A 25,956-nucleotide genomic window follows, 5' to 3' on the forward strand; every position below is an offset into this window, starting at 1 on the left:
AAGACAATGTGATTGTGCTTCGTGCTGCTTAGAGATGTTTAAGATGGTGTATTTTGCGTGCTGTCTGGTTTACCACAATAAAAAAGTACCAATCTAAAAACTTTGTCATTTTAAGTCCCCAGTTTGTGGTAATTTGTTACAGCGGCCCTGGGAAACATAAAAAGGGCGCATGAATGTGGGATTTCCCCTGTCCCCTGTCCACAGCTACGGAAACCGAGGAAGTCACTTCCTGTTCTCCCGGAGCTGTGTGCGACAGAGTCTGGCCCATGTCCCTTCCTCGGAGGGTAGTTTGAGGTGGTCCCATGTTGACCCACCCCCTTTCAGGAAAAACCACAAGGAAAGAGCTTAGAAAGTGTATTCCTTTTGTTCTTTTCCTTTGAAATAACACAAGCAGGCAGGGAGGTGGGACACGGTGTAGGTGGGGGGGGGGTGGAAGCCATAAGGGGGGTCCTCCAGCCCCCCCCAAACAACCCAGTTGATCTTTTGTAGTCCTTTCCTCGGGTTCCCCAAGGACTCGGGAGGAGGCATGGGAGGGGTCCCCCAATTACGCTACGCTCAGAATCCAACTATAAAGTGCAGAATGTACAGGTTCCTGGGGGGGGCGGGGCGGGGGGCTTGAGTTATCTGAAGGGGAGGAATGTCTGCTCCTCTCTGGTAGAAAAATAGACCTGGAGTGAGTTTGGGGGATTTGGCTTGTTTGTTTTGCATAACTGGATGCTTGGCTCCCTGGAAGGCTAGTCTGTGTAGACTTGCTCCCGGCTCCCAACCCTGAAGCCCAGGTAGAGGCTGGCAGTGCTGGGATGTGTTTGGGGGAGTCCCCATAATGTGTCCCCGGCCTCAGATTGCCCCCAAGAGAGAGCGATGGGAGGTCATCGTCAGCCTAAAGGTGAGAAGGGAATGGAAGACACCGCCGTGCATTGTCGGGGGTGGGGGGCAGTTTTGCCACAGGGACCAGAGGTACAGCCGTGCTGCCTGGGTGGCAGGCATGTCCAGCCTCTGCCTAGGGTGTGGGAGGGGGCATCTCCTTCCCCGGCTGCTGGCTTCTGGTCATGTCAGGTCTTTGGACAAGTCCCATGGGTCTTCTGGAAGAAGGAGGCCAGGACCTAGGCTTCCAACAGGCCCCTTAGACTCTGGGCTTTGTGGCATGGGACCCTGGGCTCTGGGGTGTGTCTGGGACAGGGGCACGGGGGATCCAGGAAGCTGTCATTGGCTTATTGGGATCTATCCAGACTTGGAGTCTGAGCATTCAGGATCCAGTGCCAGGGAGGATTCCGGTCAGAATCCAGGGGTTAAGGGGCTGGGATCCAGTGCTTGGAAGGGTGGGGGGGGGGGTCTACCTCCTATGGGTGAGGTTTCAGCATCCAGTGCCTGTGGTGAAGGGGTTTGGGGGTCCAACAGCCGCAGTCACCAGGACCCACTCGCTCAGCCGTTGGGCTCACATTGTGGACTTAGGAGCCAGGATCCAGCCGGTCAGGGCTTGGGAATCCGAGATCCAGTGGTTGTGGGTTGAGGGTGTAGTGGTTGAAATGTAGGGAATCCAGTAGTCAAGCAGAGGGATCCGGGACTCAGTGTCAAGGTAAAGGAATTCAGGAATCCAGTAGTTGGGGTGAGGGGATCTGGGATCCAGTGGCGGGGGCCCCGGGATCTAGGCATTGCATTGTCAGGATCCGGAGGCTGAGGCTTCTTGATATCCAGAATCCAGTGGCCGAGCTTGGAGATCCAGGGCTGGAAGCATGGGGATCTGGGATCCGCCAGTGGGTCTGGGGATCTAGGACCCAGTGCTGGATCTGGGGCCTGCAGGGGCTCGGGGCTGGCTGTTTGGGTGTAGTGATGTGCGCTTCTGTAGTTGGGCTGTCAGGGTCCATTAGTCGGGTTGTGGGGGATCCCGTGGTTAAGTCATGGAGGTCCAGGACCCCGTGTGTGTGTGTGTGGGTCAGTAGCTGCGATCCAGGGGTGCAGAACCCAGTGGATAAAGTGGGGGATCCTGTGATTTAGTGTGGGGAGCCCTGGGATCCACTGACTGGGCCATCAGTCTCCAGTGCCTGGGGTGTGGGGGTGTCATGATTGAGGCGAGGGATCTAGCGTGGGTCAGGCTCTGGGTCCCTCACCTGGACGTGACCCCCAGGGCCTGCTTCATGTTCTCGTAGACCACATAGGAGATGCTCACAGCCGGTATAACCTTCATGAAGTTGGGGGCAATGCCCCGGTAGAGGCCCCACACGCCCTCCTGGGACAGGATGTGACGGAGCAGACCCAGCATGGAGAGCTGGGGGGCACCCTCGATGGAGGCTGGGGGGGGGTGGGGAGGCCAGGTGAGGCCAAGCGGCCCCTCTCACTTCCCCCTCCTACTCCCCAGGGCTGGGCCTGCGGCCGTTACAGCACGAGAGAGGAGGATTAGCTCAACAGCAGGACCTACTCAGAGTCAGGAGTTCTCCTGGCTCTGGAAATGGCTGCTCACCTTTTCACCCCGCTTCTGAGGGCCCAAGTTTGGGGACAATTAGAAACAGAGAAGGTGCGTGTATGTGTGTGGTGGGACAGGGGACAGACATTTCCTCTGCCTGGAGCTCATTTCGCAGCCTCTTCTCCCAGCTCCCCCCCCACCTTCCAACCTTCATGCCAAAGCACGCTCTTTGGGGGGCCCTCCCTGGTACCCCCGTCTAAGTTTGGCTCTTCCTCTTCTCCTTCATTCAACCCCAAATCCATACTGAATCGTGGAATGATTATTCAGCACCTCGCTTCCTCTGCAGCCTGTGAGCTCTTGGAGAGCGAGGACCCAGGTTTATGCGCTAATACAGCCCCGGAGAACGGAACACAAAAGCTAAAATTCCCAGGGAAATTCCAGAAACAGATTCAGGAGTGTGTATGTGTGTGGGGGGGAGAACCCTAAAAGAAACCTACAGAGGAAAACAATAAACCCATAGCCAGCCTGGTCCCGCCCCTTCTTACCCGGACCCTCCCTCCCCTTGCATCAGGGTAGCCCAGCCTTGCAAACGGAGCTCCAGTTAGCAGCCCTCCCCGCTAAGCTTGCTAAGGGCTCTCTCCCAGTGCTCGCTCATCTGTTCTCCTCGCTCAGAGAAGGCAAAGGGCTCCTGTTCCAGGGTCACAGATGGGTACACTGAGGCCCAGAGATAGGTAGGGACTTTAGTGAAGGCCATCCAAATCCAGGAGGATCCCAGCCGGGGACCCTCCCTAGCCAGGAGGAGGAGCTGGGGATGGGCAGGTGGGGCCCGAGAGGTGATGCTCTTCCCTGCCCCAGCCTCCCGCCCAGGCCTCACCTTGGGCCTGCATGCGGGTCCGGACCAGGGCCAGGGGGTAGCTGGCTATCTGGCCACAGGTGCTGGAGATGGTGCCACAGGCCAGGAGCACGAGGATGCCTGGGTCGGCCGAGTCGTGGCTATACTGCTGGAGCCACCGGTTCTTCAGCGTCTGGTGGGGGTGAAGAAGGCAGTAGAGTGTGGGTTGGATCGGAATTGGGCAACACCACGCAAGATCCTGGCTTTGGAGGTCCTGTTCCCTGGCTTCTCCCTCCCCTGATGGCCGGGACGTGCTGAGTGCCCCACGACACGGTACCTGTGTCCTGCCACTCAGGCCCCACCTCGACCTTCTATGGTATGTGTGATGACGCCCCCCACCCGCCACTGTCCACGCCCTTGTCCCTGGAAGCTGGAATATGGTACCTCACATAGCAAAAAGGACTTTGCCGATGTGATGAAGTTAAGGACCTTGGGATGGGGGCACAATCCTAGACTATCCAGGTAGGTCCAATGTCATCATAAGCCTCCTTATAAGAGAGGAGAGGGGACAGTAGAAGCAGAGGTGGGGGACAGGTTGGAAGACACTGCGGAGTTGGCTCTGAAGATGGACGACGGGTCCACCAGCCAAGGAAAATGGGCAGCTGCTAGAGAAGGGGACAGACGAGGCAACAGCCTCTGCCCTGCAGCCTCCAGAAGAAAGGCAACCCTGTCAACATCTTCATTGTAGCCCGGTGAGCCCCATCTCGGACCTCTGGCTTTCAACACTATGCGATAGTGAGCGCGTGCTCTTTTGAACCCCTAAGGTTCGGGCGCCTGGGTGGCTCAGTGGGTTAAAGCCTCTGCCTTCGGCTCTGGTCATGATCTCAGGCTCCTGGGATCAAGTCCCGCATCGGGCTCTCTCCTCGGCAGAGAGCCTGCTTCCTCCTCTCTCTCTGCCTGCCTCTCTGCCTACTTGTGATCTCTGTCAAATAAATAAATAAAAATCTTTTTTTTAAAGATTTTTTATTTATTTATTTGACAGAGAGAGATCACAAGTAGGCAGAGAGGCAGGCAGAGAGAGAGAGAGGAGGAAGCAGGCTCCCTGCCGAGTGGAGAGCCCGATGCGGGACTTGATCCCAGGACCCTGAGATCATGACCAGAGCCGAAGGCAGCGGCTTAACCCACTGAGCCACCCAGGCGCCCAATAAATAAAAATCTTAAAAAAAAAAAAAAAAAAAAACAACCCCGAAGGTTGTGGCCATTCATTACAGCAGCCACAGGAAGCTAACATGCTCTCCAGCGTGGACACGCCATCTGCATCCCATTCCACTCACATCGGCGGACTCCCAACTGCCAGCGGCCCCAGTTCTGCCCGAGGACTCCTGCTGGACCCAGGTGATGCTGCTCTGAGCACCCAGGAATGGGCAGGAAGTGCTGGGAAACGAGCACCCCACTGTCCCCAGCAGCAAGAATGGGACAACTGTCTTGGCGTATCAATGCCCCGGCTCCCTTGCGTCCCTGGTGGGGCATGTTCTCAGCTGCCTCCAGAGCGCGTGAGCGCCCCCGACTGGGAGCAGGATTGATCTCCACCTGCCCACACATTAACTTGCTTGATAACATGCCCTTAAGGGTTCGGGAGGGCATCCCCGCAAAAGATACGATGGAGTCCTAACACCAAGCCCAGAGTGGTGTATTTGGCTTTTCAAGCAGCCAGCCCCTTATGAAGCCTCTTGGGGAGGATCTTCTTTCTTGCTCTGGGGCTGGGATGGCTCTGAGGTTTCACGTCCTATGTCACTTCTAACCCCTTGGTAATCGCTGTCCCGAAGTGTGTGGAGAGGGACTCAGGGCTGGGATAGATCAGTGAAGTCCGGGCTGGGCAAGGAGTGGGTGCCTGGGAAGCAAGCGTTTGCCATTACTGCCTTTGCGATTTTAATAGCCTTCTTTGGAGCAGGATTTGCCAAAGAGGTGTTGAGCGAGTGTTTAAGAGTTGTTGAAAAGAAGTTCTAATGAACCCATAGGTATGGCCATCGCTGGGCCAAAAATCAAAAGCGCGACAAACCCCCCAAAAACAAAAACAAAAAACCCAGTGAAATCACTTTTCTGCACACTTCTCAGAGCTTTTAAGGGACTAACATAGGTTTTGAAACTCCAAGAGGGCACAGGGTGTCTCAAACCACTTAAAACTCCCAGCTCCCTTTTGGGTGAAGAATGGATCAAACAAAGTTCTGTCTAATTTCTGCGCACAGCCCCCCAGCGGCTGCGTCTTGCGCCCAGGAAAAACCAGCCACATCACCAACTTCCTGCTGACTCCGGTTCCTCCGCTCCCGGCCCCCTCTGCCTGGTTCACACGCCCTCGTTCACTGCCTCTCGGAGGCCTGCCTCGACGCCCTCCTGCCCACTGTTACTTTCAATTACACATCCTGTTTTATCCTCTTCTGAGAACTTAGCAGGATCTGAAGCTACTTGTTGGCCCGAGGACTGAATTCCTTGCTCATTGGAGTGGGTGCCCCAGGAAAGCAAGGACTGCGTTTTTATGTAACGCTTCCCAGTGCCTTGGGATGCTCAGTAAATCATTGCTGAGTGAGCGAGTGAGTGAACGAGTGGTGGCCTTGTCTCGTGGGGCTGCCCGGGTGCTGGGAGATGGGCAGGTCAGGGACGGATGGCAGGCGTGCAGCGTTGGAGGCGAGGCCCAGCGTGAAATAAAAATGTGCAGGGTCCCTCATCCAAAAACGATTAGGGATTTCAAGATCGCAACAGCAGGGCATCAAACCAAGAGCCGGGCCCTCGGAGGACGGGGCCCTTGGCGACTGCACTGGTCCCTGGCCTGCGAAGCTAGCTCTCTCCTGGACACAGAGACTTTGGGGGATGCCTCGGGACATGTGGGGCCGTGCTACTTGGAAGAACCTGGTGATCTCACCAGGAGAAGAGAAAAGTCAAGACCCATGGAAGAGACATCACGCCCTCCCCCCACCACCCCGGTCCCAGCCCCGACTCCTGCCTCTTTTGATCAGAGATGGTGGCCACGGAGTGTGGTTTCTATGAAATGGGCAGTCCGTGGAGAAGACATCGGCTGGGTCCAGGACGTGCTCTGGGGAGACCGGCATTTCTGAAGCTCAGTTCTCTTTCTCCCACAATTGTGTGAGCTATGGTAGGCCCTGACCTTGCCCCGGCCTGAGGCCCAGTGAGGCTGAACTGCCCACGGAAGTGGGAAGAATTCACGCAACGATAAAGGTGAAAAGTCAGGGAGTCAGACAGCCAAAGGGGTTCCAGAATCCCAAGGCCCGCGGCGCTTCTCCACCCCAGCTATGGCCATTCACTAAGTCAGCCCTAGGGGAAAGGGGCGTCCTGTGGGCAAATCCCAGAGGGGAGAGAAAAGGAAGGAGGCGTGGGCCGCCCACAGACCTCATAGACGGCCAGGTCGATGCCGGCGTAGGGGATGATGCCGAGCACGTTGGGCAGGTAGCCGCGGTACAGGGCGCGGGGCCCCTCCCGCTCCAGGATCTGCCTCGCACAGTCCAGCAGCCCCTTGTACTGGCCCGTCCGGCGCAAAGTCAGCCGTGTCTTCAGCACCTGGGGAGGACCCCGGTTATCCCTGGGCAAAGTGCTTCCAGAAACACCACGCCCAGGAGTGAAGACGCCTCGGAACAGCTGCTCCCAGGAGGCTCTACCCTGACAGCAACTGAATTTAACACACCACTTTCCCTAGAATCTTCTGCCATCCCCAAATCTCTATCCCTAGAAATGGTTACATCTCTCAGAGTTGTATATGGTGGCCCCCGTTGTCTCTCAATATCTTGTTCCCTTCCTCCGCCTTAATGATAGAAACTGTAATTTTCAGCAAGGACACAGCCTCTCAAAATAAAGACCACGTTTCTCATTTTCCCTAGATATATGACCAGGTGACTAAGTCTTGGCCAATGAAACTGCAGGAGAACAGGTATGTGTGACTCTCAGAAAGTATCTTTAAAGGCAAGGAGGTGTTCCTTCCTTCGTCTATTCTTCCTTATTGACTGGAATAGGGATGTGATGACTGGAGCACACACAGCCATTTTGGTCCATGAGGTGAGTGCTGTATTCTGAAGTGCTAGAACAAGATAGAGGGCAGGAACCTTGGTCTCTAACACTTGGAAGCCACGATACCCATCCTGAACTGCTTACCTCAGACTTCATCTATGTGATTTGAGTTTTCCATCGGAATCCTGACACACTGCACATCCTGAAACCTGAAATGGTTCCCCTGGGAACAAACAGCCTGGAAATCCATATCCTTAAAAGAGGCATGTCTGTAAACAGCTGGCCCCCACAATTGCTGCCTAAATCGTTAGGATCAGTACCGCCATCCCCAGAAGTCACATTTCAAATTGCAATGCCCACAGAGACTACACATGAGACGGCATTTCTCTAAGGAGCCACAGTCCAAGTCAGGGAGAGGCAAAGTTACAATCCCAATGCCCATCACAGCATGGAGTGACGTGGTTATTGCAAGCCCCCCACCCTGCAGTGTGGCCCCAGCCAGAGTCCCCCCCTTCTCACCTCCATGGGGTAAATGATGGTTTGGGCCGTGGCGCCAGCCAGGGAGCCAGCCACAAAGCGCTCCTGCACGTGCAGTGTCTCCTGCTGCCCCCGAATGGCCCGCTTGATCTGAAGGTGGATGACACAGAGGTGGGCAGGACCTCAGGTCCCCTGCGGGGGACACCTCCCAGGAGAGCAGATACCCACTCCTGGAGTCCTGCAGACAACCCCCCATGCACCCCCAAGCCAATCCTACCAGCCCTCACGGCCAGCTCACATCTCCCACCCCTGCCCCCACCTGCTCATAGGCCATAAACTTGATCGCTGACTCAGGTGCAATCTTGAGCACGTTAATCCCATTGCCACGCCACAGGGAACGCATGCCCCCCTCTCGGATCATGCTTTTGAGGCCCCCCAGGATGTTTAACTTGTTGGTCTTGGAGGCGTGGACCTGCATGGGGAAGATAAGGCAGCTTTGGGGGTCCCCTTCTGGGGACGAGGTCTGGGAGAGGGAGTGGATCTTTCCAGGGCCCCTCACCTGCATGAAGACCTTGAGGCGATCCAGAGGGGCCGTGCCCGTCCGCGACACAGCCCCTGCCACCGCACCCGCCACCAGCTGCTTCCACCACATGCCAGTCAGCTTCTCCTGCTCTGAAAACTCATCAGGGACAGTCAGGCACTCACCGATGTCCAAGACCTGAGGACGCAGGGACTGGGGTGTCAGACCGTCAGAGGGGCAGGGAGATGGGCTCCAGCCCTACCCGAGAGGTCTCCCTTGTGAATCCCAGGACACCCAGAGTGTCCACCCATCAGTCTCACTTGGAGAGCCCAGGAGATCCCTCTTGGGACCCCACCAAGTCCCAGCAAAACATCCAACCTGACTCCCATGTAGGATCCCAGTATCCCTCTGCCAAATCCCAAAGAAGCCCACTCAAGCATCTACCATATAAAGATCCCTTCCAGAGCCGATCAGTACTCTGAAGGATCATACCCAAGGATCTCCTGCAGAAGGATTCCAGAAGATCCCTCCAGGGTCACCCAAGATCCTAGCAGGGACCTGCCACATAAGGAGGCCAGTGGATCCCTCCCAGGACCTCTGCAGATCCCACAGGGAAGCTGCCCCCAGGGATCATCCCTCCCCTAGGATCTACCTATAGACCTCCCAACCAAGTCCCTCACGGACCCCCAGGGTGGGAATGTCTGGATCTCCCAGGAGGATCTCAGAAGATCCCACAGATGGATTCCCTTCCGGATGCCATCAGTTCCCACTGGAAGCATCACTCAGAAATTCCCACCCAGAAGCGGGGGATTTAGAGCACCTTCTCCCCCAACTTCCAGTGGATCTCCTTGGATCTTCCAAAGAAGGTGGATTTCTAATGAGTCCCTTCAGCAGCAGACCATTTACCAAGGCAAAAAGAAGCCTGCAGAAGGGGAGCTGTGGGCGGAGGCTGGAGGCTGGGTGCCCCATCTGGTGAGCTCCTCCTTCCCTGGGCTCCTACCTCCCAAGTCTGCCCCTGGCACCCCGAAGTCGGGTCTGAAGGGCTCCAGCCAGATCACAGACCTCCCCCAGTGGGTCCTCAGTGCCCCGAGCCCCACTCAGAGGAAGAGAGGACTAGAGTCTCCTCCCTTGGCTGTTCCCAGTGGCTCTTCCTTCTCAAGACTCCTGGCCCAGCCCCCTCCATGCCCAGGGGAAACCAGAGCAGGGCCCAGCCACGCTAGGAAAGCAGCCCCCACCTCACCGTAGAATGCTTCCAGAAATAGACCACATCCTCTACATTCTCCAGCGAATGCAACAGGAAGTGGTCGCGCCATTCCTGCCAGTCGATGGTCATCGTGCCGTCACGGTCCATGCTGGGGGTGTAGGGCAAGGTGGGGACAGAATCAGTGCTGGGGCTGGGCGGCGGGTGCTGGAATGAGGTTCAGTTGGTCTGGGGGAGACTCACGTCCTGTGTGCTGAGAGCGCACCATTTTACAAAGGGGAAAACTGAGGCTTGCTCCAAGATGTGAAGCATCCGGCCCAGGATTTGCCTGACTCCCAAGCCCACCTCTCAGCTCCACGTGCCCTGGGATTGGGTCTGGGGCCTAGAGACTCAAGGTGGCCAAGGGGTCCCGGGGACCCGAGTTACCTGGGATTTGGGACCCCCACCTATTCACCTGTGCAGAATTTTCTCGGCTTGCTCCAGCGAGATGGAAATGCCTAGGGCCCGGAAACTCTGCTGGATCTCAGACACATCAATATGACCTGGAGAGGGGGCCAGAAAAGGGTGTGTGTGGGGGGGACCCCGGAGCCTAGGTGCAGTACAGCTCAGAACGGGGATGGGCTAGGAAGACCAGGGGATCCAGGAACCCAGGATGAGATTTGCAGCTGGGTTGGTGGTGGGTGTGGGGGTGTGTCACTGACCCAGTGGCATCAGAGAGGTGGGACTGGGCAATGTTGGGGGGCTGAGCTCCTCTGTTCCGTGAATGAATGAAAAAATGAATCCAATAATTATGGGGATCTTGATGCCATAGAGAATTGAGAGGCAATATTAGGGACCCAGAAGAGGCTATGGAGGAGTGTCTATGCCTCATAGGGAATCCAGAAACAATATGGGGCATCTCTGTCCCTTAGAAACTTCAGGGTAATAATAGGGGTCGAATCCCAGAAGGGAAAAGTAGGTGGGATGGGCCCACGGGCCCAACCACCTAGCTGGGGGGTGAGGAGAGCTCCCAAAATAGCCTGTGAGTCATCCGGGAGAAGTGGCCCTCCCCCCTCCTCCTAGCGCTGCCAGTTCTAACCCCATTGGTGTCTCCAGGGCCCCCGCAGCCTCTCCCTGGGCCTTACCATCCTGATTCCGGTCCAGACTGTGGAAGAGAAGCAGCAGACGCTGTTCCCGCTCCTGTAGGTAGCGGGAAAACTCCTCCAGGTCCAGCCCACCACCTGGGTCGGCGTCACCCTCGGGGGAGATGCCCTGGCAGGGGGGGAAGGGACAAGGAGCTCCAGGAGGCCGCTCCCCATCTGCAGGGGCCATGACAAGCTCAGGGTCCAGGAACTCAGAGCCGCCAGCACCTAAAGGACAGGAGCAGGGGAAGTCACCCCTCCACCTGCCAGCTCACTTCTCAGCAAAATGCCCAAGGCCACAGTAGGTCTGCGAGGTGGAAAGCAGTCCTCCAGTTTTCCTGGCAAGCAAACTGAGGCTCTCCAAGGGCGAGTAACTTTTTCAAGGTTACAGAACTGGGAGGTGGTAGGTAGCCTTGGGCTCTTGTCTCTGAAAGCCTGGCCTCCCAGCTGCCTCTTAAAAAAAAAAAACAACCAAAAAACACAAAAAACCCCCGTCCATATGGCAGTTTCAGGAGCTTCTGTTAGGGACAGCTCTGGGCAACATTGGGGCAATGAGAGTTCCAAGCTAAGCACCCACCAGGACTCTGGTTTTCCACCTGGAAAGTACGAGGTTGTCCTGGAGGTCTCAGCGTGCTGCAGAGACACTCCAGTGGCATCTGGGGCTAGAGGTGTGAAGGAGACCTGCACAGGCCTAGGGGAGGGCTCCCGCTTTGCTACATCCCCTGCTGAGGGTGGCCTCGGTCGGGATTGGGCTCTGGGCTGGGGTAGCCTGGGGCATTAAGCCAGGCCGGGGAAAGGGCCGCCAGGGAAATGTAAACACAGAGAGGCTGGGGCAGCTGGCTCGGAGGGCAGTGGGTGCCCAGAGGAGCGGAGGGAGGATGGGAAAGGGTGTGTCTCCCGAGGCGAGGAGCAGGGTATGTCTTGGATGGGCAAAGAGTTCAGAGGAGGGTGTGTCCCGGGCAGTGGGCAGGAGACCGGACCCGCTCCTTTCGCGGGCAAGACATCCCCCACCCTCGAGGCACCGGCGAAGGGGGTGGGGACCGGGTGTTGGCAGCTGAACCGCAGGCCTGGGGCCTCCGTGGCTCTTTCTTGGGCGAGCCCGTTAGGCCCAGACACGCAGGGCAGGGGGAAGGAGAGAGAGATGCCCAGGCTGGGCACCCGCACTGGAGCGCAGCCACAGGCAGTCGCTGGCCGCTGCAGCGCTCCATTCAGGGGCTCGGGTTACCGGCGCCGGCGGGGCCGGAGCGCCGCGCGCCAGGCTGGGGTCCCGGCGGGGGTACCTGTTGGGTGTCGCGGTCCGGGTCGCCCCCGCCCAGCCGAGCCAGTCCCTGGCGCAACTCGCGCACGTCCACGCGGCCATCCTTGTTACTATCCAGCTCCTCGAAGAGGCGACCCCAGCGCTGCCGCCGCTCCGCATCGCTCGCGCCCCCCCGCATGGCGCCGGCCCGGGGGGGGAGGGGAGGCCCGGCGGTGGCGGCCTCGGCGGGGGCTTTGCGGCTCCCCCTCCCCCCCGGGGCCCCGCAGGGCCGGCTCCGCGGCCACTGCCACCGCAGCCTCCGCGCCGCCCGCCCGGCTCTAGCACTTGCAGGAGGCGGCGACTGCTAGTCGTTGCCGCCCGAGCCAGAACTTGCGTCTCCTACCCCGATCCGCTCGGGGGGAGGGGGCCGGAGGCGGAGCTGCGGGTGTGGGGCGGAATGCCGGGTGATGCTCTGGTAGTGCACGGGATGCACCAGGGTTCATTCTGGGGAGAGGGGCTAGAGGGATCAGTGGTCTCCATTCTGCTCTCAGAGTTCCGCCTTGCGTGCCTCAGTTTACCCTCAGTCCAAGGGGGCGCAGTTGAGAGATATCAGATTTGGTTTCGTAATCCGTTTCCATTTGACCTCCCTCTCCTACTATTCCTCTTTAGGCACTAAGGTTCTCTTTTTCCCCAGACATACTCAAGAACCAACCCTACGCCGCCCAGCCCTCCATCCGCCCGCGCGCTCTTTTCACATTCCCTACTCGGCCACTGAAACGGAAAATCAAGAAGCGCCGCTTGCGCCCTGAAACATCCCGCCCGCGAGCCTTCCTTTTCGGTCGCACTCAGACGGGGAAACGCAAGATCAACATGCGGCGCGGCTGCAAAGTCGGTTTTCTATTGGCCAGAGCTGTCCGAGCTGCGCCCGCCCGCCCCACGTGGGCGGGGCTTCCGCGCCGATCCCCTGCGGCCTCGGGCCCCCGCAGCTTCAGGCGCGCTGGGCAGTCTTAAAGAGGCCGCGGCCGGATTCGGTCGCCGAGCCGACTGCTCTCTCCAGACCAACTTGGGATTCTCAGTGCCCCAGGCATCTCAGTGTCCCAGGCGCGAGTGCGGATGAGGACCGGGAAGCCGAGCGCCGGAGGCGGGGCACCAGCCTGCCGCGCTCGCTGCACCTGCCGAAAGTCCCTCCCACTGCTTTCGGGCGCAGTTTCTCGAGTCACCATTAGGAGGAGGGGCGGCCAGACCACTTGGCGAAAAATAATAATAATAACTAACGTTGATTCACGGCGTTGCACAGTCCAGGCCTTTTACTCACGCCTCGAATCATCCTCGCCAAAACCTTATAAGGTGGGTGGGACTGGCTTTCCCACTTCACAGAAGAGGAAACAGAAGGTTAAACTGCTCTACCCAGGCCACATGCCCAGTGAGCGGCAAAGCAGGGATTTAAACAGACCTGGAATTAACCAGACCCATCGCGCTATACTCTAAAAGTGATTCACTTCCCTTTAACCATTGCTCTTCACCCTAGAGTTCCCAGGGGGGTGGAGGTCTTACTATCACCGTCCTTTATCGAAAAGCACAGCCAAGCTTACTTGCTCAGATGTGCTCAGACACACCTGTGAGTCCCAGACCGACGGCCTTTTAGAGAGGGCCTGATGGCCAAAGGTCCGAGTGTCCTCTTGGAGGTCCCCTCACAGATGGTTTCTTCATAGGTGATCCTTGCGGCCGCCCACAACATGGGGCATACAGATGTTTCCCCAGAGAAATGTCCCAAATAGGTGTTTTCTCACAGACACTTCCCTGAGAGGTAGGCCTCCACACACATGAGCCTCTGTCCTGCTGCCCCCACCCCCACCCCCGGGAAGCTCCCATGGGCTGCAAAATGAATGTGCCTCATGCAGACGTCCTCAGTTTTGTTTTTTTTTTTTAATTGGATCTAAATTCCCTGCAGAGGTTCTTCATACATGGCTATACCCTTCATCTCACAGGTACGTTTCTCAAAAGAAATCCACCCAGGAATGCATTATACAGCTCACCTCCGCCTGCCCCCCCCCCACACACACACATAGGTATGTTACAGTTAATTGTACACCCGTATGGGTATGTTCCCATATACCTGGGTCCTATAAGATGTTCTAAAATGTTGGTGTGTCTCCTACGGGTCTTTCCAATACATTTCCACACAGGGATTCCTCCTACAAGTATTGTCCATTTCATGTGCAAGCCACGCAGATGCGTTTGCAAAACAAAGGTATCCTATACCAGAGTACTCCACCAGGTGTTTCTTATAATGCAGGTGTGTTCTATACAGCTGTTTCCCGCACAGGTGTGCTTGCACTCAGCTATATGCCCAATAGAGGCGATTCAATGCAGATGTCTCCCAGAGGTGTTTTTCCATATCCACGCACATGTCCTCTATGCAGGTTGGCTCCCGGGCAGGTATGTACCGCACAGGTGTGTTTTTGTTAGGGGCCACCCATTCGGATCCGCCGCAGGCATGACCCATGGCCCCGTGTCTCCACGCCGGGTTTATCTCCACTCTTGTGCGATCCTAGAGATGCGACAGCAATGTCTCTCTTACCCCTGCGCGCTTTCGTCCCTTTTTACTCTTCGGTGTTATGGAATAGGGTTCCCGTTACAGGTGCGTTCCTGGCGCGGTCCCACCCCCGTTTGGCTCCGCCCTCTCGCTTAGGCTCAGGTGCACAAGCCGGAAGTGCGCTCCCCTCCCAGGTGAGTGACTAAACTTTCCGGGTCACGTGAGCGGGCGGAGCTGGAGGAGTGCGAGTTACCGACGGACGCACCGAGGGTTCGAGCCAGGTACCCGGACAGGGAACCTGAGCAAGGTCGAGGACGCCTGGGCCAGGTGGGGAGGTAGGACGCACGGCTCGGCCTGCCACCCCTTCCCCGCTTCCCCTTTCCTTTCCCCAGCCCGGGTACGCGCCGCCCGGAGTTAATCTTTAATCTCTGACCTCTGGCGGCGGGGGCGGGGCGGGACTCTGGGGTGCCCTGGGCGGGTCATCCCTCCCCTGGGCCTGCGCCCGGGTCTAGCCCCCTCCCCCATACCTTTCTCTTTCTCCCGCCCCAGGTGCCGGGTCGCAGGTACCCCCGGCCTGAGATGCGGTAGAAGCAGCGCGCGCGAGAAGCCGGGTCCCCGGTGCCACCAGCCTGTCGCCCGGCCCATGGCGAGCCCCGGCTTGGGGCTCCTTCTGGCGCTCGGCCTGCCGCTGCTGCCGGCCCGCTGGGGCCCGGCTCGGGGGCAAAGTAGGTACCCGTGGAGGGCGCGCGGGGCGGGGCTTGGAAGCGCGGGTTACCTGGGGCCTGGAGAGGTCAAGACCGGGAGGCGGTCATGGGATACCTTGAGAGGAGTCTACAGGGTCGATCAGGGTAGGGGCTTCTTTGGACGATTGGAGTTGGTGTAGAAATTCCCGAGTTCCCGAGGAAGGCAGTACTGGGGCCTGGGGAGAGGAGCTTGTGTACCCGAGTCTCAGTGTGGTTGAAATGTTTTGGGCGGACTGGGAGCCAGGAGGAGGCCTGCCTGGGCCTCTGATCCCAGGTTGACCAGACTGGCCATAGGTGTGGACCCAGCCGTTCAGTGCTTGTATTTCAGTTTCGTGAACCCCGGGGGGGGGGGGGCGGGGGTGTGTGTGAGTCAGACACTCCAGGGAAACCCAGGATCCACCCAGATCCTTAAGGGCCAAGGGAGGGCTGGAGAGGTGGCAGGGGGAGGGCAGGGTCTGGCTTCCAGACATCATCTGTTAGAGCAGACCCCAGCTCCGCGCCAACAGCAGACTGCTCTAGGCTGATTGCTCGCTGCTGGGCTTTGCTGGTTTGGAGATGGCTAGAGGGGCAGGAAGGACTGGGCCAGCCCCTGCATGCAGGGCTCCCACAGTCTCTATCAGAACAGAAGATTCAGAAAGGCAGAGCTCTAACGGACGGATGCCCAAGGAAGGTGCCAAGATGGGAAGGATAGATAAGGATTAATTTGTACTTTTTACCTACCTCCTCCCTACAGCGCTGGATCCCCCTATAAATGAGAACGGCACCGTTACACCTGCGGAGCCGGGCTCTGGCTCCGATGGGGCCCTGGTGAGTTGGGGTTTTAGGAGGAGGGCAGCAGGGAAGTTACTCAGGCATCCCACGTGTAGCAGGGGAAGGGGCCCAGACTCCCAGAGGTGGCAGGTGCTTGGGAGGGGGAATCCCAGGCAGGGGTGGGCCATGGTGTTGGGACAATAAGGAGCCCTGGATGCATCTCAGGTAAGGGTGGACAGTCAACCTGTCCCCTCTCCTGCAGTCTCAGGGGGCCATCACTGCCATCATTGTGGTCTTCTCCCTCCTGGCTGCCCTGCTTCTGGCCGTGGGGCTCGTGTTGCTGGTGCGAAAACTGCGTGAAAAGCGGCAGACAGAGGGCACCTACCGGCCCAGCAGCGAGGAGCAGGTGGGTGCCCGCGTGCCGCCGCCCCCCAACCTCAAGCTGCCGCCCGAGGAGCGGCTCATCTGAATGCTGGGGCCCGCTGCAGCCACCACCACTGGCCAGGACCGCCCGGTGCTCGCTCACACACAGCAGCTGCCACCAAGACAACAGCCTCTGAGGGTTCAGGAGGACTTGGGGGGCCACGGGGCACCTGCCTGCCTGGCGGGCTCGGTGAAGCATGCCACCTCTGCTTGACTCTGCCTGCAGTTGGGGATGCCGGGGCTGGGGGGCCGCCTCCGCGCTTGCTGCATTGTCTTCGATCGGCCTTCTGTCCTGCTGCCACACGGGCCCGACAAAGCCTCTCCTTTCCTTTCAGTTCAACCATGCAGCCGAAGCCCGGGCTCCCCAGGACTCCAAGGAGACAGTGCGGGGCTGCCTGCCCATCTAGGTCTCCTTTCTATCCGTCTTCCTTGCTGTGTGACCTTGGGGGAATGCAGAGCCCTCTCTGGGTAATCAGACCTACCCAGTGCTTAAGAATAGCAGGGAAGAAGGTGCTTTAAAGACTCTGTCCCTGAGGGCAAGGGAGAGTGTATTGCTCACGTTTTATATACATACACACATATATACATTTGGTAGTGAGATATAGTAAAAGCTTTTTCTCTTTGAGCTGATGGGGGCAGGAGGTAGTCTAGATGGAGGGAACAAACTCAGGGCTCATAGGCTGTTGAGAGATGAATCATAAGGTTGCAAGGACCCTAGGACTAGGAGGGCTTCCTGGAAGGGAGGGGCTTTCAGCTACGCGTCAGAACCAGCTGGAGGCTGCTCCAGGAGGAAGGAGGTGGATGGGGTACATTTCTGAGCAGAGAAAGAGCCCCCAGATAAACTCACCAGGAAAACCAGCTTTGGGTTCTTGTGGCTTTATTGAAGGACTGGGGTCTCTGCCAGATGTCTGATTCTTAACCTTCAAAACACTTTTTAAGCTCAGCGACTCTGGGCCGGCTCCAAGCCTGGGGATCCTGCCAGCTGTTGGCAGGTGCAGCAGGGGGTCTGAGGGCTCCTGGCCCCTCTGGGAGCTGGCGGTGAGTGTGCTCTGCCTGTGGGACCTCAGAGGGCTGGGATCTGGGGTTCTCTGGGGAACCAGGATCTGAGGAAGAATCAAGGGGTTGGGATGTCCAGGTAATATCCGAGTTGGGCTTTGTGGGGACCAGAAGTTGGGAACCTTCCAGAGGGCTGGATTGGGTGGGTGCTGTGGAGAGCTGGGCACAGGGGCTCTCCTGGGCCCTGGGATATTTGGTTGCCTTGGGGGAAGGAGAGAGATGTAGGATTAGAAGATGGGGCTCAGGGTCTCCTGGGCTGCTTGGATCCACAGAAGCCGATGAGGACTGGGATGAAAAGATGATTTCTTGGCTGGCCTCCAAGGGTGGCTGGGAAGTAGGGTCCTTTGAGGAGGTCGTGGCATCCAAAGGCTGGAGGGTTTGTAGAGATGGCAGGTCAGCAGGTAGGGACAGGGGCTGAGGCTCTGGTGGTTTTTCCTCATCTGGTTGCCATCTTGATGTTCCCGGGATGTCAGGCTGGATAGGGGTGGGGAGATGGGCAAGTTGCTGGCCTTCAGAAGCTGGAGGGGCTGGGAAGAAAGATGGACTAGACGGGGAGGACTGGGGGGCTCTCACCAAGCTGAAGCAGCTGTCTGGGTCCCTTCTGTGGCAGCAGTCCAAGCTCTGGCTGGGCCGCAGGCCCCCCGTCCTGCTGGCTCCCATGCTTAGACTGTCCAGAATCTCACTCAGCAAATCCAGCTCTTCTCCAGACCCCAGGAAACTGCTGTCCAGAGCTTCCTCTGCCCATGGTTCCTGGGCATCCTCAGGGCTCAGAGCAGGTGCCCTGGGTAGGGATGGGCAGCCTCAGATGTCTGCCCAAGATCCCAGTCCTGACGGGACTCCTCTGAAGCTTCTTGAGTTTAGGCACCATCCTCCCCTGGTGGATGGGTCCTAGCCTCCCACTTCCAACTTTGCCCCCTCCCCACTCCCAAACTTTGAGCCTTACCCCTCCTCCAGGGACTCAGAAGGGCTCTCCAGCCCCCTTCTCCTGCTAGGGCGCAGGGGCCGGTTCTGCAAAGGACAGATTTGGAGGGCGGGGCCTCAGGAACTACAGAATCAGGTTTCTGGAGGAGGGTGAGTGTTAAGTGGGTTCCGGATATTGGGGTAGGTGAGTGAGAAGTCTGGGTGGAGACAGAATGGGAGGAGGACTAGGTGGTAATTCCAGGTGTGAGCCTTTGCAGTGAGGGGTGGCGTGGGGGGACACAGGTACCTTTCCAAAGTGCTGGGTGATAGGCAGGCGCTGCTGCAGACGGTCTGAGCGGCTGGTGAGGGACAGGGCTCTCAGGGAACCCCCCCTTTGCAGGCCAGAGTCCCCATCCTAGGAAGAGGGTGGGTGAGCCAGGAGCCCCTTCTTCCACTGCCCCAGCCATTGGCTACTGGCCTTACCTTGTACATCAGAAGGCTCTGCATACCCTTCCAGCCGCTCTTGGCCTGCGGAGGAGCCAAAAGAGAATTAACCTCCTCGGTGATTTGACCCCGAGCATTTTGAGAACTCAGCTCTCCATCCCGTAGGACAACTGCCTTGTCCTCTGTTCACATTTGTGCCTCACAGACAGTCACAATTCTCCATGCACCATCCGAATTGACTAAGAAGTCAACCCAAGTGTTCCCAGGGGACATAACCACTGAATGAACGGGGAGTGGCAAAAATGGAACATTGTAATAATGTACCAGCATTCAAAAACCAGACAAGTGAATAAAACCTAAGGGACAATTTGGAGCTGCAGACACTGGCCACAGGACACTTCGGGGCTTGGGAGACAAGGAAACCGAAGGGCAGAGGCTGGGACTGTAGCGTCTGGGGACAGAAGATGTTCACCAATGAAGCTGGGTCAATTTCAAATAGGGAAGAAACGATCCTGACAAAAGTAGGCAAATGGAGAATAAAAGCAGGAAAACTTGTTAATGGCTTAACTGCTGGTTCGGTTCTGATCAAAATGTTTGCACTTTAAATCGGGGGGTAAAATGTCCTGCCCCCATGAGGGGTTGACATGTGCCTTGTCCCCTTGTCTTTGTCACCCCGGTAAGTGGCCTGTCTACTGTAGCCTCACCGAACGGTACATGTTTTTGACAGCTGGTTGTGTCTTGGCTTTGACAGAATGCAGGAGGGCACCACCACCTTTCTGGGGAGAGAGAATGGCAAGGGAGAGAGACTCGGTACCCTGGGGTTACCCATGACTCCACCTCCCCACCCCAGCGGTGTGATGCTGAACAAGGCCCTCTCCCTAGGCGAGTCTCAGTATCTTCACTTCTGTCTGTAAATGAGCATCATGATGACCCTCCCTGGGGACCATTATGGAGTTAAGTCAGCCCAAAATAAACGCTAAACACGTGTTCGGTGTTCCTACCTTTAGGTTGTCTGCCCAGAGCTGGTAGGAGCGAACAGCGCCTGCAGTGAGGAGACGTGGTCATGGCTGGTGGGCCGAGGCTGGGGTGCTGGTGGGGCGGGGGCTCCGGGCTAGGCACAGGGCTCACCTGAGAAGCCCTCGTTGCAGGTGATCTCCTGCTCAAAGAGATCTGAGAAGCCCTCTCCCGTGTTCAGCTTCTCCAGTCGGCCTTCAATGAACTGGGGGAGGGGGAAGGGTCAGAAAGGGCTGCCACCAACGCATCCGAATTCGGGGACTCAGGATTCTACCCACGCAGCAGCCATCCCTGGCCCCTCCAGGGACCCACCCCCTAGGACTCAGGAGTCTGCAGCCTCCTCAGGATGCCAGAAGCCCAACCCTCTCTCCGCCGCCCCTGTCTGAATCCGTCCGGACCAGACCACGCCCCTCATAGGGACCCGGAAGTCGGACTTGACACTCCTTTCGGTGATCCTGGAAGAAGTCGACCTCATCTTCAGGGACCCGAGAACCCATCCCAACACAGATGGACCCTAGAGTCCAGTCCACCTCCGAAGAAGCCAGGAATCCGGCTCCACTTCTCCCCTATGTCCCTGCAACCCCGGAGTCCCCGCCCGGCTCCTCCCCAGCCAGGGGAGTGCGCACTCGCGACCCGCCCCTTACAGAGTCCCGCACGTACCGCACAACCCCGGAGTGCCATTCCCGCCCCGGATGCTCTATCCTTAGGCACCCAGGGATTTAATCCCACCTCAATCTCCCCAGGAACCTGGGAGTAGATTTTATCCGCGGGAGTCAGGGGCTCCCAACTTCAGGGAAACGGTAGTTGCGTCATGCCTCCCCGACCCGGGGACCCTGGAGGGTGGGACTCCGCGGGACAGCCTCTAGTCTCCCCTGTAGTACTCAGGCGTCCGTCCCTCTAGCTCCAGCTCGCCCCCCAGGGACCCAGGATTTTCCGCTCTCGCCCCGCCCTCGCCCCGCCCCCCGGCACCGCCCACAGGGTTCTGGCGCACCTGTTTGAACAGCTGCAGGTGCACAGCCCGTCGATGGAAGGCCTGCAGGGGCGCCCCGGGCTTCTGGGCCAAGAAGGCTTCTTCGCTGAAGGTCACAGGCTGGCCCTAGAAGAAATACCCGCGATCTAAACTTCCGTGGCTCTCCTGGACCCCAGCTGTGTCCCTTATTCTATCGTGTGTCTATGCAGCAAACTTAAAATGGGACCGGAATGGGATCTATCTCATCATACGGTTGTGAGCATTAAATGAGATATAGTGACAGTAAAACCTAGCATTTGTTGAGTGCTCACGATGTGCTAGGCGCTATCCAAATATTTTGCGCATGCCCATTCCCTGACTCCCATGACCCTTTTGTGCGGGTACTCGTGGGATTCTATTTGACAGATGAACAAACAGAGGCACAGAGTTAGCACGCCACAAAGGCTGGGTATCATTGTTGTTGTTGTTGTTGTTCCTTCAAGGACCCAACAGGTCTCTCCCTTAGCCTCTCCACTGCTCACCGGGCTGCAGATGAGTGCGTCGCGGTAGCCCCCGAAGAGCAGGGCCTGCGCTTTGAGGAAAAGACGGGAAACCCCTTCCCCGGGCGCCAGCGCAACCTTCCTTAGCCGCAGCCTCAGCAGGGACACCTGCGGGACATTGGGAGGCTGTGAGCGGGCGGGTGTGAGGCCTCGGCCTCCGCGACGCGGCAGGAGCATAGAAGGGGGTGACACTGACCACGTCTGGGGGCAACGCTTGCACGTCGTCGAAGGGCGTCTCCAAGGTATTGGAGTCCACGTTCATGACCACGACCTCCTCCAGAGCTTTCTCCCGCACTCTCTGCGTTGGGAATTGGGGGTGGGGACGGCCGCTCAGAGCCCGAAAATCTCTGGCCTGGGCGGTCCTTGGGAGTGCAGGAGGAGGGGAATCCCGTCCGCCGCTGCGGTCCGGGTCCGCCCCCACTCACCTCGGCGAGACTGGAGTGCACTCCGATGAGGTAGGGCATGGGCGCACTGCAGACAACCGAGGGGACAGGTCATCGCGAGCGCCGTCCCACAGTCTCCGGGACCCCTGGGCTCTCCCCCTAGCCCCGCCGCTCCCAGTCTCCGCCCCTCACCAGCAGTAGTCTAGCAGGTGCGGCGGCAGCGTGGGGATCAGCACGTGCTCCCAGTGCATGGGGTACAGGAGGGCGCAGGACGCGTGGACGCACGATGTCAGCTGTGGATACGCGGGGGGCCGTGGAGTCAAGGACTGGACATGCCCCCCACCCCAAGCTTCAGGGACCCTCTTTGGGATAGTGGCTCTCCTGGCTCCATTTCCCACGTCCCCAGACCCAGATAGGTCCCCAGGGACCCTATCTGCCCCTCCTCGCCCCTTCCCCACGCACTACTGGGTAAGAGGTGGAAATTCAAATCCCTTTTGGAGTCCTGTGAAGCCCAAGAATTGGGCAAATTACAGTGTTTGGAGCTGGTGGGGCCACTACTCAGCAGGTCCTAGTGGTTCCCTTTAGGGGGCGGAGCTAATATGCAACCCTCCGGATCTCTCCCCTCAGTGGTAGAACAGCCCAGTAACTCCACCCCTAAGAGGCGGAGCTAGAGTTCAGCTTCCCTCGGTCCCCAGGGATGGAGCTCGCGTTCGTCCTGCATTCGCGACCTTCGTCCTCCTCTTAGGGACGAAACTACAATTTAGCGCTCCCTGGGTGCATCCCCCCAGAGGGGCGGAGCCAGCCTTGTTTCGGCCCCTAGTGGGTGGGGTCTGGACTAAGCTCTCCCAAAGAGGGGACACTACAGCGCAGCCCACTCTGATTCCCCCCAGAAGGGCGGAGCCAGAATCCAGACCAACCCTGATTTTCAAACCCGCAGAGTCAGGACTTTGCCTCGACTCTCACGCTGTGGAATTAGAACCAGGATTCCGCCCCGCCGTCCCGCCCCCAGGGACCAAGCCAGGCCTGGGCCCCACCCGCGGCCCGGCTGGCCCCGCCTCACGGTGCTCAGCTTGCTGGCGATGAGTAGGACCCTTCTCTCCGCCAGGAGCGCGGCGAACAGCCCCACGATGTTCTCGTCGGTCACCGCCACCACTAGCTCCGTTAGGTTCCTCTGAGGATCGGAGAGAAGCGCTGGGCGCAGGGAACCGCAGGATCCGACCGCCCCCTCTGGGTGGGTTTCGGGATTCCCCGCCTCCCCCCCCCCCCCCCCGACTCCCGCCCCCAGCACCGAACTCACGTTCTCAGGAATGGATGGCAGGCGGCCGGAGTCGGGGGCTACGAAGCAGGAAAGCTGGTAGGGGGCGATGGGCGGGGGCACTGATCAGTCAGGGGTCGGCCTCACCGGGGTGCCCAACCTAACCGGGTCCCCAGTTCTGCTCACCGGCCCGCTGTTCCCGGGGGCAGGGGGCGGGATGCTATGCGCACTGGAGACAGTCACTCCGCGGCCCTGGGAGAGAGGTTGTGGCTGTGTGGTCCTCAGGGCTGGGGTGCAGCTTCCCCATCCTCCCAAGGGGGTCCCCCAGAGGCTGAGGGCTACTCACCAGCTCTACTGACGCCTGAGACACAGGCAGGGGCTGCTGCAGCAGGTTTAGGAGAAGTTCCTCAACCTCAGAGACCTGGACGGGAGCGGAGTGTCTGAGCCAGGATGCGGGTTGGGGATTCTGAGGCCCTTGACTGGGGCTGAGTGGTCTGGGAGGAGCCAAGGGTCTTAGCTCAGGCCTGGAGGTTCTGAGCCTGGCCGGGGGGTGGGGGGGGTGGGGGTGGTGGCTTGGGAGGGTAGGGCTGGGACTAGCACAGGATTAAGAAGGAGGGGCTGGTCTCACTTGGTCCTGGGCCAGGAGATCGCCCACTGTGTTCAGCAGCTTGTAGAAAACCTCAAACCAAGGTAGGTGACTATAGGGAGAAGACAGGTTCTAGGAACTACCCCTAGGCCAGGGCCCTTCCCACCCCCACCCCAGAGCCCATACCCCACACCTGAGGATGCAGAGGCAACTGTGGGCACCAGCCCGTAGGTGGCAAAAACCATATCGGCGGGTGCCGCTCAGGTCGGTGAGGGCGAAGGTGAAATGCTGCACAGCGGCACTCGGGGGTTCCCTGCAGGTGGAAAGGGTTCTCAGAGACCTGAGGGTCCCAGCTCCCTGATCTGTCCCCCCCCCCCCCCAGCCAGTACTGTGTCCACCAGTCTGAGTTCCTGGGTCCCTGAGTGTCCGCTTCTATCCGTACCTTTCCACATCGAAAGGGAAGCAGAATTTAGGCACCATCTGCATAGCCTCCTGGGGGTGGAGAGAAGCACAAGCCGCTTGACAGCCCACCCCTGGCCAAGACAGTCTTCCGCCTTGGGCGGACTGGCCCGGGTCCAAGGGGAGCAAAGAGCCAGCCTGCATACCTGGTCCCTGAAGTCTGGGGGGAACTGCCGCAGGATGGGGGGGTCTGTGGGAGAGCAGGCTTCTCAGTGCAGGTCCCCAGACCCATCCCTCAGGTCCCCACTCCCACCTGAGGCCCCCAACTCACCCTCCTGCAGGGAGGCAGGACAGGCTGCTTCAAAAAACCAATCGAACACGGCAGGTGGATCCCGTCTGTGGGACAAGACACATGGGACATGGGCTCAGTGAGTCCAGGGGCTTGCTGCTGGGTGTGCAGCCGTGCAATACGTGTGTCTGCAATGCCACATGTGTGTGCGTGTGACAGGTGTAACTATGTGTGTGTGCCCTCGGTGATTTGTGGCGGTGTGTACAGGTTGTGTGGTGATGTGTGAACAGTGGTGTTGATGGTGTGTGCATGACTGAGAAGTGGAGCAGAATGAGAGTGTGACTGTGTGTGTGTGTGTGTGTGTGTGTGTGTGTGTGTGTGATTCTATCCTGTGTCTGCCTGGCTGTCCAGTAGGTGGGAGTGCAAGTGTGTGAGATCTAGCCAGTGCAAGGACAAATAACATGCACAATTTCTTGCGTGGCTATGAGTGTGGCCGGGGCAGTGTGTGCTTGCCTGCCCGGGGTCGTCTTGAGAGCAAGAGCGCGCCCACCCAGGTTTCTTGGAGTGGGAGACTTCATGGTGCCCCAGGGGCTGACCCCAGACTTCTCGTCAGAGCAAGGAGGGCCACAAGCCCTGGGCTGTGAGCCGTGCCCTCTCTGCCGTGCTCCCTTGCCCACCCCCCCCCACTCTGCCCACCCCACAGAGGATGCTGGGACTTGGGCTCTGGGGGGGCAACAGCAGGACCCGGAGAAGAGACAGCGGACAGATGGGTCTGGCTGCCGGCAGACACAGCCTCTGACACCCCGCCAGGGACGCCCCGAGCTCTTCGCCCTCCTGCCCATGCGACCCCACACAAGCATCCGGGCACAAGGCCCCACACCATCTTCTCTCACCTCTCGGTCCCCTGCCGGCCCCCTGAAGCCATGTTCCCCATCTCTCTGATACACCAAGAGGTGCCTGCTCAGAGTTACAGACTTAGTCATGCAGAGCCAGAAGGCAAGAGAGAGAGAGAGAGGGAGAGAAGAGGGGCTGAGAGTGGCCTGAGAGTGCCTGAGAGTCAAGTTCACACTGCAGGCCTGCTGAGAGACCTGCCCCGTCCCAGCCACCTGCCGCTGTGGCTCACAGCCCCTCCCGGCCTGCCCCAGTTCAGCTCCTCTTGGCCCCAGCCCAGGCCTGCTCTGGGAGTCGTGGTCCAGAGAGTGGGAAAGGGCGCAGCTCTTACTCTGCTTTGGATCCCATGGTCCCTGCAGGGCCACCTCCGGCAGCGGGGCCCTTGCCCCAGGGGTCCTGGGGGCCTGTGCTTGTGCAGGGCTGGGCCCTGAGCCCGCTCAACTTCCTGTGTGGCTGGGAGAGGAAGTTTGACGGGGTGACGTCCCGGAGGGAGGCCCCCGCCCCCACCCACTGTGAGAGACCCAGGCATCCTGCCTTCTAGCCTTCTGAGGGTAGGGTGAGCATGGGTGGCAGGCTCAGAGGATAGACCCCCAGCACCGCTCTGCCAGGCCAAGGCACCTCTAGTCCCTGACATTACACCCAAACCTTCCTCTCTCTGGGGCAGCCAAAGATTCACAATTTGCCTGAAATGCTTCCTCTTTCCTCAACTCTTCCTTCCTTTGGCCCATCAGCACCGGCCATTCCCTGTAGGACCACCAGAGGGAGCCAGGCTGGAGAGTGGACACAGGGGAGCCAGGGAGGTGGACGTCCAGCAGACAGAGTGTCCTCACGGACACAAATCCAGGAGTGCAGAGGGACAGCACACATCCGGAGAAGTCCTTGCCCAGCCATGTGACAGATGCAGAGGTGACACACAGGTGCAGCCAGCAGCTGGTTCCAGATGAAGACTACAGACCACAGCTGTGGGTACAGACA

General features: G+C 58.8%; 3 protein-coding genes across 9 annotated transcripts; 1 reads left to right on the top strand and 2 right to left on the bottom strand.

The window, feature by feature from the left end:
- Window positions 1–371: 371 nt before the first annotated feature.
- Window positions 372–12,197, bottom strand: SLC25A23 (solute carrier family 25 member 23). 3 transcript variants are annotated; one of them, XM_032308069.1, is made up of 11 exons: window positions 11,847–12,197; window positions 10,570–10,696; window positions 9,900–9,987; window positions 9,485–9,596; window positions 8,284–8,442; window positions 8,044–8,196; window positions 7,767–7,874; window positions 6,636–6,803; window positions 3,276–3,426; window positions 2,109–2,289; window positions 372–1,725 (listed from the first exon to the last, which is right to left on the bottom strand). In XM_032308069.1, the coding sequence occupies exons 1-11, from the start codon at window positions 12,000–12,002 to the stop codon at window positions 1,587–1,589; spliced, it is 1,542 nt and encodes a 513-aa protein (XP_032163960.1). In that variant the 5' UTR covers window positions 12,003–12,197; the 3' UTR covers window positions 372–1,586. The 3 variants fall into 3 exon arrangements, with proteins under 3 accessions (XP_032163960.1, XP_032163970.1, XP_032163979.1); XM_032308079.1 differs by having other exon boundaries at window positions 10,570–10,794; window positions 11,847–11,959; XM_032308088.1 differs by lacking the exon at window positions 11,847–12,197 and adding an exon at window positions 10,147–10,201 and having other exon boundaries at window positions 10,569–10,670.
- Window positions 12,198–14,542: 2,345 nt separating this feature from the next.
- CRB3 (crumbs cell polarity complex component 3) lies at window positions 14,543–17,113 on the top strand. Its single transcript, XM_032308228.1, has 5 exons — window positions 14,543–14,674; window positions 14,889–15,064; window positions 15,816–15,889; window positions 16,095–16,238; window positions 16,591–17,113. Exons 2-5 carry the CDS (start codon window positions 14,983–14,985, stop codon window positions 16,660–16,662), a joined length of 372 nt encoding a protein of 123 aa, XP_032164119.1. The 5' UTR covers window positions 14,543–14,674; window positions 14,889–14,982; the 3' UTR covers window positions 16,663–17,113.
- A 2-nt stretch (window positions 17,114–17,115) lies between these two features.
- On the bottom strand, window positions 17,116–25,453 carry DENND1C (DENN domain containing 1C). 5 transcript variants are annotated; one of them, XM_032307965.1, is made up of 23 exons: window positions 25,313–25,450; window positions 24,133–24,197; window positions 24,008–24,051; window positions 23,845–23,894; window positions 23,596–23,715; window positions 23,445–23,514; window positions 23,163–23,237; window positions 23,003–23,068; window positions 22,859–22,912; window positions 22,622–22,732; window positions 21,754–21,854; window positions 21,604–21,649; window positions 21,375–21,476; window positions 21,161–21,286; window positions 20,661–20,765; window positions 19,784–19,874; window positions 19,657–19,697; window positions 19,360–19,431; window positions 18,695–18,739; window positions 18,519–18,626; window positions 18,255–18,319; window positions 17,885–18,092; window positions 17,116–17,785 (listed from the first exon to the last, which is right to left on the bottom strand). In XM_032307965.1, the coding sequence occupies exons 1-23, from the start codon at window positions 25,327–25,329 to the stop codon at window positions 17,171–17,173; spliced, it is 2,397 nt and encodes a 798-aa protein (XP_032163856.1). In that variant the 5' UTR covers window positions 25,330–25,450; the 3' UTR covers window positions 17,116–17,170. The 5 variants fall into 5 exon arrangements, with proteins under 5 accessions (XP_032163856.1, XP_032163848.1, XP_032163865.1 ...); XM_032307957.1 differs by having other exon boundaries at window positions 17,116–18,092; window positions 25,313–25,451; XM_032307991.1 differs by lacking the exon at window positions 17,116–17,785 and having other exon boundaries at window positions 17,982–18,092; window positions 18,255–18,429; window positions 25,313–25,453.
- Window positions 25,454–25,956: the final 503 nt, after the last annotated feature.

Source organism: Mustela erminea, chromosome 1 (genome assembly GCF_009829155.1).
Source record: "Mustela erminea isolate mMusErm1 chromosome 1, mMusErm1.Pri, whole genome shotgun sequence".
Taxonomy (NCBI): domain Eukaryota; kingdom Metazoa; phylum Chordata; class Mammalia; order Carnivora; family Mustelidae; genus Mustela; species Mustela erminea.